Source organism: Convolutriloba macropyga, chromosome 4 (assembly GCF_964194025.1).
Source record: "Convolutriloba macropyga chromosome 4, txConMacr16.3, whole genome shotgun sequence".
Lineage (NCBI taxonomy): Eukaryota > Metazoa > Xenacoelomorpha > Acoela > Convolutidae > Convolutriloba > Convolutriloba macropyga.
The window spans coordinates 81,135,814-81,152,908 of record NC_134471.1 but is presented as its reverse complement, the minus strand read 5'-3'; the positions used below and the strand labels follow the sequence as shown (position 1 = coordinate 81,152,908).

Sequence of the window (17,095 nt, the reverse complement as noted above, 5' to 3'; positions counted from 1 at the left end):
TAACACTCTTCAAGGTAACTGAAAAAAAACATACCCGACTACCCTCGGGCGAATTGCTCTCAAACGACCGGCGAGCAGCTGACTTTGGTAGTAGCAAGCTGGGGCTCAGAGATGCTGGTATTAGGGGGAGTGGGGTTAGTGGAATGGGTGGGGGAGGGTGATAAGGGATTAGGGAGTGGCTAGGCTTGGGGAGGTTGTACTGTACGAGGGGAGGATCAAACCGCCAGGTAGAAGAGGGAGGACTGGGGGTGTGTTGAAGGAAACGGTTAGATATTCAGAAAAAATAACGAGTGGATTAAAACGAGTGGATAATAACAGTGGATGGGTGGATAATAGCTGTGGATGAGTGTGAGGGGGAATACTTGGTGGTCGCTCTTTCAAGATTAGGAAGCACTCTTAAAAAAATAAATTTGTCTCCTGAAAATAAAAGTTTTTCGGGAATCGCATTCTTAGAAACTCGTTAGACGTAAGGCGCTGAGAGAACTCAATGATCTCTGAGCGGTACATATTTATCCAGTTTTTGGAGACAAAGAGCCAACAGAGTCAGACGAAAAATTGGTCATGCAAAATACAAAAAATCGCTTTAAAAAGACCACCTGACTAATATAATTGCTACAAGCTTTGTTTGAGAGCAATTAAACCAAAATTTTCAACGAGATTGTTGTTGATAAAGTTTTTGTTGACATTCAGTTTTAGTGCATGCTTACAGAGAACAAAGATTTCAAAAACCGGAAATCTCTCAACGATTTTTAAGTTGCAATTTTTTTGGGTAAGCTGAAAACTTCAAGTTTTGTCCTTGACTTTATCTTTTGTTTTCTGCAGATGCAATAAATCATCAATATGAGAATAATTTGACTGAAAATCAACTTTTGGTTTTTGTTCACTTTAGCTTATGATGTTCTCCAAAATAACGGGAAACTTAGAAGTTATAGTTATTAAAGCTTTATAAAACAAAAAAATGAAAATACATAATGATCTCCAGAGTTTGCTCAATAAATTATGGCCGAAAGCTAACGTTATCAAATAACGTCGGGTAAAAAGCTCTCAATGAAACGACTGGCAAGCGGTTGGCTTCGTCAGTCGCTAGCAACGGTTTAGGAAGGCTAATTTAACTTAATTGAAGGGGATCGGCTAAGCACAGTGGGGTCGGATTATGCGGAGAGAGGAGGTTGACGCACGAGGTGTGGGTTAAGCGTGCTGGGTTGAAGGGAACGATGTGTAGGGGATACGGTTGAGGGAGGGGATGATGTGCGGAAGGTGGTGAAGCGAGGGCTCAAAATCTAACAACCGCCCTTCAAACCATGAGACTCTGTCTCCAAAACAGTGCCGGTGAATCGCATGGTTAGTCTAATAAGTCAAAAGGCTCTACGAGAACTTAATGCCCTCCGGGCGTTACAAGTTCATCCCGTTTTCTAGGACGATAAATCAAAAGGCGTAGACAAAAATTTGTTTGTCATCTCCAACAATTAAAGGTTTTGAAAAAACAACATTTTTTGCGGGCAAGCACTTCAGAGAATTTATTCAGCTAAGTTCTTCTGGTCGTTTAACGCTTAACTGATAGAGTTGCTATACCTGTTGACATGCAACTACTGGATGTGATGCAAATTCACGGTGATGACTATTGTGATGATGGTGATAATGTTGTTGGGTCTTGGCTCTGCTTTCTCCAATTGTTGATTCAGAAGCTATTTCCTCCTGCAACAAAAAAATAGAAACAACTAAGGTTAAAGTCCGTCCATTTTTTCTCTCAATAATTTTTTCCCTTATAGAGAATGTCCACAAAGTTAACACTCTTGATATTACCAACATACCCGGCAGGTTGCCGGAAAATAGCCGCCGTTGATTCCCAAAACTCTATTGGGATTGAAAAAAAAAAGAAAATATCAACAAAAATTGATTTTTGTACAAAAACGTTTCTAAGTGCGAATCATTTTGATGTCATTTCGTAATTGAACATGCTTCTGTCTCTCAGTGAGAGGCTACAAGGTCTAATATGAATACCAATAAGAATTATAGATAGTAACTAAAACTTATGGGAACAAAGTTCAAGTACCGGGCGTCTAAAAATGAGCATTGTGGGTTTATCGCGTTTCTAATTCTTACTTTAATTTTTTTTATACTGACTCTCTTCATTTTGAAATGCTTTGGTGAGCAGCTGCTGTTTAAAAGGACTTTGAGCAGAATGACAGAATAAGGAAACTAGCCTAGAGCAGTCAAAAAGATTTCACGCAAAATGTCGAAAAAGCGGCAAAATGGGAAAAAGTGGCAAAAGGGGTAAAGCGAAAAAAAGTTCGACGTAAAAAACATAGCCGGAAGAATTCCGGAAACGACTCGAAGGAAAAAAGTGCGAACAATTATGACTTAACAACTAAAACAACTATTGTGAAGCTTAAACTTCCACAAATGCCATAAAAATAAGGAAGAATAGAAACGGCATTCAAAAACAAATTGAACAAAAAAAACTTGAAAAACTTAATATTAGTTTTCTTTTAATAAAGCCAGGAAACATAAAACCGAATAAAATTCCTTTGCAATTAGAGCAATGAAAAGCTCGCAAAGCAATGGGCAAGTCATAATAGGCTAAAAAACTTGTCTAAGATCTTAAAAAAAGTAAAACTGCAAAAAAATAAGAAAAATGGTTTAAAATTTCTCAATTTTTCTGTCTTTTTTCCTTAGAAAAAAATATTTTATACCAAAAAAACTTTAATCAAATAGTATCTAAATATTCCTTAAGGAACAAGCTTCTATTCAAATCCTCTTTAAAGCTGTAAAAGAAAAAAAAACAGGCAAAAAATCGTCAACTTTCGTCTAAAATTCAGCAAAACTGATCAAAAACCTCCAAATTAGCAATAAACTCAAATTAACAACTTGAAACCTTCAATTCCTATCAAAACAAGCCTAAAACTAATACAACATCATAATCAAACCTCATAACCATAAAAAGTTGCAAAAAAGCTGCTTTTAAAAGCCGCACGTGAACAAAAAAATTCGCTCGCTTAGAGAAAATTTTTTCACACATCAATTTCTCGCTCTCTCAAAAACAGCGCTATGAACAAAAACCACTCTCTTTTCGCTCCGCTCTTCACTTTTGTTCAGCTCCAAAATCACTGCAAATTTTTTCACGGGTTTGATTTCCAGCTTCAAAAATCACTCCAATAAAATTGATTTAAAAAAAGGACTTCTCCAATACTCCTCTTCGAGTCGTAAAAATAGGAGCGCTATAATAGCCGGCTGAGAAGATGAGGGCGGCTGTTAATCAATATTAGACACAATTTCAAAACGAAAACAGTTTGTTTCAAGTTTTTGAATTCTTGAATGTTTTGAACCTTTCAAAAGACAATTGTTTTGATCTCGCTTTCATTAAATTTGCATTGTATACTTATACCCAACACCCTCTTTCTCGATATAACCTCAACCTTAAGCTCTTTCTTCGTTTCTTCCAACTCTTAAACCTCCCACCACGGCTGCGACCTGACAAAAGCTGACAAATTTTCCTTCGAAGTCTTAATCAGACAATTCATTCGCCAAAGTCAAGAACAAATTCATTTCAAAGGCTATTTGCAAGAGCACGGTCTCTTTGTATCACTTTTCGATCGAGCGTAGATTTTTTATATAATTTGAGGTTGCTAAGAAGTGCTGATATGATTAAAAAAAACTGTGAGAATTTGATCAGTTGTGAGAATTAGTGGCCTGCATACCTGTCCCAACTCTCTTCCCTCCTCAATACTGATGAGAGAAGAGTGAAAGGGTGCACCTGTTGACAGTCCCAGAGATCCCTTGCCATTATTGTTATTGATTATATTAGAGTATTGTTGTCTTCCCATTTGTAATGCAGAGCTATTCCGAGCGCTGTTTGAGTTTGAAGTATCTCTTCCGTCACCTTAAACAACACAATTTGGTCAAAAAATAAAATTATAGTTTAGAAAAATGGTTGATAAAGACATATGGGTAGATTAGATATCCACGGACTGAACGTCAAGTCTTAATTAGTACTGATTCAGTGAAGTTGCAAGCCATGGTTCACTACTGTATCAGCGCTCTGATCATGCCACTTTTTAGATCAGCGCTCTTTGCACGGCCTTAATCAAGTCTTAAGTCTTGGATCAAGTAGTGATCAAAGTTTTTATTGTTGGTTTGCTTTCGTTTGGTAACGAAAGAAGACCTTAGAGCGGCCTGCCTATAAAACTTCACAGTGGAAAAAGAGGCACAAAAAGCACAAGAAGCACAGGACAACACGAGCACTTGCACAAAGTTCACTTGATAGAGAATGAAAAAAAATTCTGATATCGCCCAACGATGCCAGTCATGTCCTCTTTTGCGACCCACTGAAAAAAAATTGTTTCCAGTGTGATTATATCAGACATTTGAAGTTGGTGAAAACTCAAATCAGAAAAAGCTGGGTCAGATTAACAAATATCTGGGGAAAAAATTAATTTTTAAACAATTTTTGCTTATTTTGAGATCCATTAATTATGAATAGTTTCCTATTAAAACTCTTCTTTGCCTGATGGAGCAATGATTAAGACTTCCAACGTGATTAAGACTGCCAAGACTTGAATCAAGAGTTGCCGAGTCTTGACTAAGACTTCACTTAAGACTTGACAAGTCTTGCCAGGCCTTCACAAGTCTTAAGACTTGAGATGAGACGTGATCAGTACTGATTTGTCAATACAAAACGTGTATTTCACCGTAGAAGTAATTACCGAGACTTGAAATTCGTCCCGGGTCGACTTCCAAATTTCTAAATGCAAAAACGACGAAAATTATTCTCTCTCAAAACTTGTGCCCACCTCAGGCTGATGTCCCAAGCCAAAATTAAATCTAATCACACTCAGTCAGGTGCACAAATATGCATTCTGCGGTCAAAATTAGGATGATCATGAGACCTAAAAATCATCATGAGTTTGAATTCGAGTGCTCATGAGTCTGCTCAAAAACTGTTTCAAACGCGCGTTTGTCTGATCAGAGACAATTTTGAGCAAAGGATAGTCTGATCAGAGACATTCCCACGCACAAGTGTGTGAGAACAAAAACGGTTTCAAGTGCATGATAGGCTGATCAGAAACGGTTTGGATCGCATATTTCGGTCTGACTGGAGATGTTTCCGATCACATGATTATAAATATTTGAAAAGGTCACATCTAAACCAACTTTGGAATTTTGCAGTATTTGAAAGCAATGAGAAGTTGCAAACAACAAGAAGCAGTACATGTACATGCATTATTTGCTTGTAATATAATATAAAAGTACAATAACAGAGTATACACAACTAAAAAGAGACCAAATAGTGTAAAAATAATCCTAAACTTGACAGAAAGGGTTTTTTTCAAAAAATGTGAAATACGTTTGGAAATAGAGGAAAATGTTTGATCTTCAAATTATTTGCAAGTGATTGAAATCTTAAATAAGAGGAGTTAAAACTTTGGAAAAACCCTGCAAAGAAGCTAAAAACATAACAGACTAACAGTGCGCGGATCACTCTTAAACAGCGGGCGAATGGTTGGCTTTGGTATTACCCAGCCTGTGTTTAGGGATGCTAGCACCAGAGGTTGAGCATTTTGGGGGTTTCAAGCGTTGGTGGAAGGTTTGGAGGGCTATACAACAGGGGGTTTAAATCGCCTAGTGAAGGAGGGTGGACGGGAGGTGTAGACTGGATAATTTAAACAAACAAATTGCTTTCCACCGTCATGAGGGGCATTTTAATTCAGAGAAGGCTGTAGCATAGATACTTAAAGGTTGAAAAAATTCGCATAATGAGGTGTTCCAAACCCCTACCTCTACCGTATTAGTCTGAATCATTACCCATTTGGCGCGCTTATGGTCGAATTTGTCAAAAACAATGTTTTCTGAAAAAGCACAATTTAAGTCACCTAAAGATCAAGTAATCAAGAGTGAAAAAGAGAAACACATTTAAAAGAACAACTTCAAACTTCGTTCCAGAAAAACTAACTAATTGCAATGAATATAAGGGGCGTGTTCAAATTACTAGACATCGTGCAGTGCAACTGACAGTGTAACAGCCCTTTCCCATTCTGCCTTAGCCATTAAAAAGTTTCAATTTATTAATCCGTTAAATTTCGACGCCTTTCCGCCTAAACTTTGTTTTACTTTTGCGCCAATTGTGCCTAGTAAATTCATTTTCTATAGCAGAACTTGGCACGCAATTTATTTAGCTTTTGAGTGTTTCAAGCGCTAATTGAGATTTTGTTCCGTTGGCCCCATTCATTCGCCCATTAACACATAATATTTTTCTGCTTTAAAATCCGGTTAGTTGAGTTCTTTCTCAACAATTTTTCTGCAGTAATTTTATCAGACATAGTTTATTCTTATTCAAAATTACTGTAAAATAAAGCAAGAAACTTTGAGGTCAGTAATAAGGTATAATCAATTAAATATAAAACTTATTTAATTTATCTAAAACAATCCAAACCACGAATTCCGCATTTGAATTTTCTAAGTCAGTTAATTACAGTTACAAACCGGGTTGTTATTTTGGTGACAGGTTAGGGATTTTTTGTTCAAGAACGTAAGTTCCTGCACCTTTCGGGAACATTAAAATTTATTGTCTTTTTTTAAAGAAAAAACTAAAATATTTGCTCTCTTTGGTAGTCTGCTTGAGAGATAACCGTTGTTCCTTTTCTTAGTTAGATAATAATTGTTTTCAAATTTTGGAACGCTTTGACAAATAGGCACTGATTTCAGAGGCTTCTCAGGAATTGTCCGATTTATCGGAAAATAGACGCTCCTCGCTTCCGCAGCTTCTACATTCCCAGTGTCTGTAGGTTCCACGTAGTACAAATAAGGGTTTTAGCCTGGGAGGTTTTGGTGGCTGCTACGGCAACCTCAACGATGTATAACTGAAAACGAGAGAACTGAAATAATCCTAGGTTTAAAAAGTCTCAGCGTTCCTTTCTTTGTTCGGTTAGCAGGCAACTTTTTCCGGCACCATACTCGTGAACAACCGGTATCTGACTTGCCGGTCGGTACCAGGGTGGGAACTTTGTGCAGCATTTCTCTCAGATGTGTTAAAGTCAACAGCAATAAAAGGCTGACGCAGCTCTGGAAGCCAAACTTCTTCTACCAGAGCCATTCAAGGGAACAAGTGATATTCAATCTTATGTAACACAATTAGAAATTTTGAGTTCGCTAAAAAAAAATTGGCCTAAAAAGCATACAATGCTTATGGTACTCCGCAACAAGACAGCGCTGGTCAACAGGTTTACATTGATAAGCGCCATACTTTTTTCCCTTTGCGATTACGAGGAAGAGCTATAGAATTTTATACGTCACTCGATGACGCCGCAAAAATAGATTTCTTAGAGCTTAAAAAACAGTTATCTTGCCCCAAAACCAGGAGCCACTTTAGTTTTTTCGTTCATCACTTGCAATACGTATTCAAGGCGAATCATATAAAGTCAGTGATTTTTTAGCTGAGCTCAAACTTCTAGCTAATATGGCTTATCCACAAGACACGCAGCCAATCAGAGACCATATTGTGCTTGAATCATTTATTGATGGACTTCACAATGTTCGTGTACGAGTCGAATTGAGACAAAACAAACCCACTGCTTTTAATATGGCCTTAGAGTCAGCACTCCACTTCGACGCAACTTATCGTCTCGAAGCAAATGCAAATGAGACTCCGACATCGGCGACTTCCGTGAGCTCCATTGAAGCGTTTTCTCTGCCCGCAAGAAGGAGGAGATACACGCCAGCCTATGGGTCCTCTGCGAAATGGTCCAATCCGCCTAAACCTTTTGGCCTATTTATCAAATCTGCAGGCAGTGTTGCGTGTTGTTGACTTTTAAAGCAATGGAAAATTCGTCTTCAGGATCCTCGCAATGCAAGGCTCAAGAACGTGACCTTTATAGCCACAAACGAAATTGACAAATTAAGGGCTTGCGTTTCCGAGCTCACTGACATGTTAGACGAGTCTTGGACGGCAAACCGTCTGCTTTCCACAGAAGTTGTTACTTAGAGAAAAAAAAACAACCTAAACGGCCAAAAACTTCTAAAGTACGCAATACTGGGTTGAATACGGACACTGTCTCTGCCTCTGCGTCTTTTTCGACGTTATGCCGTCATCTCAGAGGTCTTCATACAGAGATTTTCACTCTCTGCGTTCTCAGTTACTAAGGGAAAGTCAGAATTCAAAGCCAAAGAAAGTAAAAAGGAAGCCTCGCTCGCGTTCATCGAGCTCTTGATTCTGCTCTTGTTCGGAAACCGAATAATGGGACATGAGGACATGTCCTTCCTGAGCGGGGTGATGTAGCAGCTCTACCCAATTCGTCCTTAGGCATTATTAAGTTTCAAATTGTTAATCCGTTAATCTTTAGACGAGTTTCCACCTAAACTTTATTTCACTTTCGAGCCACTTTTGCATCGCCCATTAACACATAATATTTTTCTGCTTTAAAATCCAGTTAGTTGAGCTCTTTCTCGGCAATTTACTTGTAATAAAATTATCAGACACAATTTATTCTTATTCAAAATTACTTTGAAATCAAGAAACAAACTTTGAGGTCAGAAATAAGGTAAGATCATATATATATGAAACTTGATTAATTTATCTGAATCAACTCAAACCACGAATCCCGCATTTGAATTACAGTAACAAGCCGGGTTGTTATAACAATTTTGTTGCCAAGCGGCGGAAAGTTTTTGAGATAGAAGAAAAAGCCAAATTCTGGAAGTTCTCATTAAAGTGTGAGGAAGCAAACCATAAAAATTTTCTGTGGAATATAGATACTTCTTAGGTGACTATGATTAGGGTAATGCCAAGTTTGTTCCGGTCGCGATTATAGTAAATTTAGTGGACTCCTTTCATCAACTTTCCCATATATAGCTGTACCAAGCGATTCAGGAGTAGACTTATTCCCCTTCAGGTCAAATTTCTTCAAATTAATTGTTATCAGATACTCATTATGAGCCAGCGCCCATTTACTTTTAACTAACATTGCACTGATTTGTAAAATTTGTTGACAAAGTACAGAAGCATTGAATAATAGCCAATGAATATAATCGCTCCTTTGTTGCCCTATGCCACAAAGGTCTTTTTACATGCATTAGAATAGGTTTTGTTGAATTACATGGATGTAATTACCTGCGTTTTACTAATAACTATATTAATTTAAGAATGGAAGAAATTGACAAAACGGTCCACTTTATTTTGTAGGGAGGGGTCACGGCTCGTAATGCTTTAAGCAATAGCACAATTGTCCATTCATTTTAGCCCGTTCATAACTAATTCTATTTTCTGGTAACCTCGCCATAGATCGTCAGTTATTGCCTACGATTTAGCCAAGTTTAAATACCAAAGGGGTCAAGGAAATATACTCGCAGGGAAATTAACTCCACCGAATTAACCCCCCCCCCACCCCCCCCCCCCCCCCCACACCACCACCCACCGAACTAAGCCCGCAATCTGAATTTAAAAATTGGTCGTGAGAAAAGGGGTTTATTTCGTGGGGTTTTATGTCCGTGAATTTTTCCCGAAACCAACTTTGAAAACGGTTATGACCATTCAAAAGCTTTTTTATAGCGGTGTTGTATAAACACATGTCTAACCAGATCCTGCATCTATTTGAAGTTGTTGTCGTTGTTGCTGGTTCTGAACCATGACTTTGTCAATTGTATCCTCAGCCACTTTCACTTTGTTCTCAGTTGCATTTACGCCTCCTCTATTATGTTCATGCTTCCTCTGATTTGGGTCGTCAAACTTCTTCAGAAAGTTGTCAACCTTTTCAATCTGACAGTCGTAGTGGAACACGGGAAGTTTCTTCTTTAACTGGGTTAGTTCTGTCCGTTCACCTGATAAAATGAATATTTCGGTTGACCAAATTGACTTATTTACTGAAAATTCGTTCCCTCAATTAAAACTTTCTCAAATCATCGGGAAAAACTGAAGATGAGGCTAGAACAGAAAATGCAAGACCATTATGTATTTTTTGACTCAATCAAAAGACATCAACATTCTGGGGTTAAAATTTGGATTTTAGATTTAGTTCCTGAAAAACAAAAAAATGCTACTCTCACTTTTTCACTTGTTCTCAAAGTATTTCTCATAATCACCAAACTAAATATATGCTCACAAATTGTTGGAAAATGAAAAGAAACATACCAGCATAACTTTCCTACCGTTATTGTAAGAAGTGATTTTGTCACAATTAGCCAACATGAATGTCTTGTTGGCAGCCTCACTCGAATCGTCACTCAGTGTTGTGCTGATGACGGAGGAAGACGAATTCTCAAACTCGGTTGTCGTTTTTCCGATTTCAAGTACATCTTGAGCCGGGTTATCTAGATAATTCCAATACTAACATTTGAGGGGCGTAATTTTTATAATTTTATATGAATTTCCATGAAATCTTTCATCGCTGATTTCGTGAAAAGTTGGAAAGTAAGAAAGCAATTTTACGTATTTAGCTTGATTTAACCAAGGCCTGTACAGGTACAAAAAGAGTAATGAAAGTGGAAAAGTAGACAGCAGACTCTTGAAGAATGACCTTCGTCGACCGCAGTGACCGATGTTGGGATACCCGGAATGAGTTTCAAGTCTTGATCAGTACTCCTTCAGCGAAATACACGTCTTCAATTGAGAAATCAGTACTGATGACATCTTGTCTCAATTCTTGAGACTTGTGAACATTTGTCCAGACTTGCTCAAGACTGGTGAAGTCTAAGTCAAGTCTTGGCCAAGACTTGGCCAAGACTTCACAAGTATTTTCTTTTCAAATCTCAAATATTAAAAATTCGAATAACCACAAGGATAAAATTACATGTTGTAATATTATAAATCAAACATACTACGTATTTTTTTGAAGATTATTGCACAGTTAATAAGCAATGTAGAGTTTAAAGACGAAATCTGAGCAAGCGATTTCTGAAGTGAGATTATACGAACTTAAAATATCCCATATGTTCACTCCGAAAGCAAACTGTTTTCAATGGACAGGAAAAATGACCAGGGAGATATCAGATTTTTCATTCTATATCAAGTGAACTTTGAGGAAGTGCCCGCGTTTTTTTGTGCTTTTTTTCATCTCGGAGAGTTTTTTAGGTAAACCATTGTAAATGGCGGCCTCAAGTTTTGTTACGAAAGAAAAACAAACAACATTAAAAACTGTGCTCAATACTTGACCCAACACATGTCATATCTTGGCCAAGACTTGCTTAGGACTTGTCAAGTCTCGGCCAAGACTTGACTCAAAACTTGCCAAGACTTAAGAATTGATTTAAGACGTGCCAAGGCTGAAAATGGATATGATCAGAGCTCTGATACAGGACAGATTCAAAACTTGCGATTTCAATGAACTAGTACTGAATAAGACTTTACGTTCAGTCAGGGCAGGGACTGACTGGTATAGGAAAAATAAGCAAAAAATGAAGAGTCATATTTTTTTTCTATTTGGTCCTTAGTTGGCCTCAAATTGTAGAAAAGAAGTTAAATTGGGCAACAAATATCATATGGACAACATCAGTTAGTATTTACTCTAACATTTTTTGATCAGGTAATGCAGAAAGGTTTCCAGACAGGGCCTTAACTGTTCCTCTCTTTTTTGTCAATTGGCTCTTTTTACTGAGAACGTAACTCTTATACCGCATTATTTGTTTAACAAAACCTAAAATTTTAGTCAGTAGAAAAAGTGAGCGAAATTGGAGTAAAAACTTTGCACTAAGCATAACCAAGCCTACGATCTACTCCTATTTCTCCTTTGGCGTTATCAAAGTCAAACCATAAACATAACCGACTAAACGTCGGAAGAATTGCTCTTGAACGACTAATGGGATAATGGGAGCTCTAATCAATTGCAACCTGCTTCAGTCGGGGGGGGGGGGGGGGGAGCCTAAATGGGACTAAGAAGTTCTATAGAGGGCTTCAAATAACCACATTAGAGGTTAACATATACCACTATTAAGATTTAAAGTAAAAATGACACCAGTTTCGGCGCACTTTTCATTTGACTTTTAGTATTAAATTAACACCAATTGAGTTCAGCTGCTTGAAATTGTGATTGAGAGGGAATTTTAGATCACGCGAAATGCAAGAAGTCAAGGGCACAAAAGTCACTCGAAATGTCAAAATTGTCAAGCGAAAATTTTGCATTAAAAAGGACACACACGTTTACAATAATTGCTATGAACTACGTTCAAGAGCAATTAAACATCAATGAACAGAGAGGCCTTTATAAAGTGTCGTTGAAATACAATAATAGATCTACCTTCTGAAGAACCAACATTGACGTAACAGAGAATGTTACCGCCTTATTGGCCTTGCTTTCGATTTGAAAAGTTTTGCGCGGAAACTTTTTGCTTTTTTACTCTGTTTAAATTTACTGGAAACTTTTCAGTGTATTGTAAACAAGTAAAATTTCGTTGAAATCAAAAAGCGAATTATTAATTATTAATGCGAATTTTTTTAATGTATGGAGACCAGCATAAACTAGGGTTATCTTTTTCGTTAAAATATCTCAGGATCTGTTTTGATTTTCCAAATTGAACTCTTTTCGTGGGACGGATGCCTCTGAAGAAATGTTGCCAAACAACTGGCAGGGGAGAGTGTCTGGCTTGCGCAGTAGCTAGATCAATCTTTATTATGAGGATAAATTTATAGAGTAGGGGCGCAAAGTGGTGTGGTAGTCATTTAATCATCACCTGTTGCGATAATAGCAGGTAAATAAATTGCCAGTGTAATAAATTTTAATTCCCGATCGACACTGGAAAAACACTTCAGCATTAGACTACAAGTTTATCACACACTTTTATCGCCATTGAGACTAAGTAAACAGTGGCGATAAAAGAGTGGTGATAAACAGGTAGTCTGATGATGGAAACAGTTACATAAATTTGTAGTTTAATGAATATTACCACACGGTTGTTATCGCCACCGAGAAGCTATCAAACTCCGAGGCGAAGCCGAGGTGTTATGATAACTTCGAGGGCGATAGCAACCGTGTGGTATTTTTTTTAATCAACACATTGAACACATTCATTTTGGTTTTTCATTTTGATTTTTTGTGAACAATTATATTTTCAAAGGTAAGTGATGTTTCTTCGGATCTGTTCTTTGTTTTGCCCTCATGCCCCCCTCCTCCCACACACAGATACACACACACACACACACACACACACAAAAGCACAAACACACACACAAACGCACACTCACACACACACACACACACACACACACACACGCAAACGCTTAGTTGCAAACATACAAACACACACATAAACACACACACACACACGCGCGCACACACACACACGCAGATGCACGAACAAACCACAAACACACAGGCACACACACTCACACCACACTCAACACACACAACTTACACACACACACACACACACACACACACACACACACACCACAGACACACACACACCACACACACACACCACACACACATCACACACACACACGCACACACACCCTCTCACACACACAAACACAAACGCACGCACACATACAGAAAAGCAAAAACACACGAACAGACACCCACGCACACACGTACCCACGCACACACGCACGCACATGAACACACACACGCACGCACACGAACGCATACACTTACAAATACGCACAAATTTACACGCACAAAACCACAAACACACACACACACACACGCACACGCACGCACACACACACACACTCACGCTTACTTACATACTTACAAACACACACATAAACACACACCCTCACACACACACACACACACACACACACACACACACACACACACACACAAACACACACACACGCACACACACACCCGCATCACATTCAGCACAAACCACTTACAGACACACACACCACACACACACGAACCACACTCAGCACACACACACAATATACACCCGCACGCACACACGCACGCACACACACAAACAAAAACGCACACACACTCACACACAAACACACACACACACACACACACACGCACACGCACGCAAACACACACACTCACGCTTACTAACACACTTACAAACACACACATAAACACACACACGCACACACACACACACACACAAACAAACACACACACGCACGCACACACGTACCCACGCACACAAACACACACGCACGCACACACACGCACACACTTACAAACACACACACACACTTACACACACACATACACACACACACACACACTCAACCACAAACACGCACACACGCACATGCACACACACACGCACCTACGCACAAACTTACACACACACGCACGGACACACTACACAGACACCACACACAACAAACCACGCACAAGTTTTTTTAGACTACAAGTTTATCAAACTTTATTTGTTTCCATCATTAGATTACGAGTTTATCACCACTCTTTTATCGCCATTGTTTACTTAGTAACAGTGGCGATAAAAGAGTGTGATAAACGCGTAGTCTAATGCTGAAGTGTTTTTCCAGTGTCGATCAGGCATTAAAATTCATTACACTGGCAGTTTATTTAACTGTTATTATCGCAACAGGTGTTGATTAAAAAAAACAAACATGATTGCAACAGGTGTCGATTAAAAAAAATTACCGGAGGGTTGTTATCACCCTCGAAGTTATCATAAGACCTCAGATTCGTCTCGGAGTTTGATAGATTCTCGATGGCGATAACAACCGTGTGGTAATATTCATTAAAAAATTCTTGTCGCTATCGAAACAGTTTCTTAACTTTATCACACTGTTTCCGCGATTAGACTACGAGTTTATCACACTTCTTTATCGCTGCTGTTTATATGGTAACAGTGGCGATAGAAGATTGCGATAAATTGATAGTCTAATGACGATGCAGATTTCTTAGTTTTAGGGCGTTAACTTGATACTTTACTGACTAGTTTTGTAACTGCTCTTAATTAGTAGATAAAACAAGGAAATCAACCACCAGTAAAATTTGACCCTTTCTCCTAACGTTAATCGCGCATGTCGAATTTTACTGCTTGTTGGTTTCCTTGTTTCATCCACTACTACATATTACCCTTATATTCACTCAAAATCTATCATTTCTTGTCTCACTTAGTGAAATCCACTGGTACAGAGTTAAGCTGGTAATTGTCCATTATCAGACGGATAGTTCGGGTTCTATCCCTACCGACTCCGGTGGACGTGTCCCAGATACTAGTATAAAACTAGTGAGACCGTGTAACAAGCACGTAAAACCAACTTGCGAAAATCAACTTGAACAAAAAACCAGCTTAGCTCTTTTATAAAATTTAACTTTTTGCTAATATTTATATAATTTTAAGATCCTTGTTTTTATTTACTACTACATATTCACTCTAAGTCTAACATTAAATTAAGAAATGGCTCAATTCTAGAAAATAATAATAAAAAATAAAGCAATATCAGTTAAGAAAAAAGGTCTAAATCTAAAATATCAGGGAACGGACTCCGTCCGTGGCATACCAAATTGCTTGCTTTACCACGAGCAGAGCTCGTTTGCAGATATATCAATAAAACCCAAAAAATACATGACTAATAAATTAAAAGAAGAAGAATTAGCTTCTTGAATATTACACTTATAAACATGCTCCTTGAATTGATTTCTAGTATGACCATAACTATATCTATGAAGATAAAAACACAGACTACATTTCCTATTTCTAAATCTATATAAAGATATATGTTTATAAACATTACACATACTACATGCTAGATATTGATCAGGATCGGAGTAAAGATATCCCAAAAGTTCTATATAATCTTTCACTTTAACCATATTTTTACATACATAACAAGAATGTTCGACTTCTTTACAATTATTACAACATTCTTTCCAAGGTTTATTTGTACACTTATTGCATTTCATTTTCATTTTTCGAATTTTTTTTGATTATTTCCCTAAATAAATACATCATGTCTCAATCAACTAATACTAGTGTCATAAACTTCTGCGATGTTTGTAATTTATCCTTTGAATCCAAGAAGGGTTTATACAGGCATCAATCATATGATCTCAAACATAAGGAACTATTGGAGAAAGTGTTTGAGTCTGAAGAAGAAGAAATTTTGGAGAGGGTGTATAATTCGAATGAAGATGATTATTTTATTAAAACTAAAGCCGAAACCGAAAACAACATCTACTCTAAAATTAGATCGGCGAAGCCATTTCACGGATATGAATGTAAAGAATGTCATGAAGAATTTAGGAATTAATAGCTCTAACTACTACTCATATAGTCATAATCGTAAGTATCTAGAAAGCACAGGAGACTTCGATATAAACTCCAGTCAGAACATGAGAGAGTTTTATATTACAGATAAAGGTCGGAATTACATTGAAGATATAGATGAAGCAACTAATTACTGTTTAGAAGAAATTAAAAACTGTTACCAGTTCAGAAAAGTTCTCAGTTTTAAATATAAAGTAACAGCCGAGTGTGAGTATAAAAAGAGAACCGAAGAAGAAGTTAAAACTACTAAAATGTTTTTCAATACTGACTTTATTTTTAATAATGCTATATATGATTACGGTGACTTCAAACAATGGCTAGATTTCGAAAAAGAAATATATGAAGGTCATGGTTATCATTTCGAGTTTCTTGGAATAAGAAGTATTCAGTTAAACATTGAACCAACTAAAGCATCTATTGGTACCCATATAGATTTACCAGCTGATCTCAAAAACTCTAAACCGATATTAAATATACGAAGTTATAAATACAACTGCTTGCAACTAACTATCACCGCATGGTTACATCCAGTCATAGGTAATGCACCTCGAGAAAGTAAATATGTAGATAAACGAATTGAACCAAGACAACAGCATGAAGATGACTTCGGCTATATATTGAGAATAAAGAAGTCATACAATTTTAATATTTGGTTATACACCCCCTGTCGTGGAGGTAAAGTAGAATTGTTTAAACAAGTGGATAATTTTAATAAAGCTAGAAAAGATGTCAGAATATTGGTTTGGGGAATTAATAAAGACAACAGTCATAAAACTGGTGAAGATCTAACTATAGAGTATTTACAAAGTGATGTGGAAATATTAGACTACTGCATGAATCAATATGTTAAACTAAGAATTCAAGCTCAATCCCCTACACTATGTAAGTCTGCCAGGCTATAGTTTTGATTGTTGAT

General features: G+C 37.5%; 1 protein-coding gene across 3 annotated transcripts in view; it reads right to left on the bottom strand.

The window, feature by feature from the left end:
- LOC142338707 (uncharacterized) overlaps nucleotides 1-17,095 on the bottom strand; it is a 75,722-nt gene that overhangs the window by 17,041 nt on the left and 41,586 nt on the right. For all 3 annotated transcript variants that reach the window (XM_075388583.1, XM_075388581.1, XM_075388582.1), the window contains exons 7-10: nucleotides 10,138-10,299; nucleotides 9,568-9,810; nucleotides 3,699-3,880; nucleotides 1,573-1,695 (exon numbers count right to left, since the gene is read on the bottom strand). In XM_075388583.1, coding sequence (XP_075244698.1) covers nucleotides 1,573-1,695; nucleotides 3,699-3,880; nucleotides 9,568-9,810; nucleotides 10,138-10,299 — 710 coding nt within the window. The remainder of the gene's footprint in view (nucleotides 1-1,572; nucleotides 1,696-3,698; nucleotides 3,881-9,567; nucleotides 9,811-10,137; nucleotides 10,300-17,095) is intronic.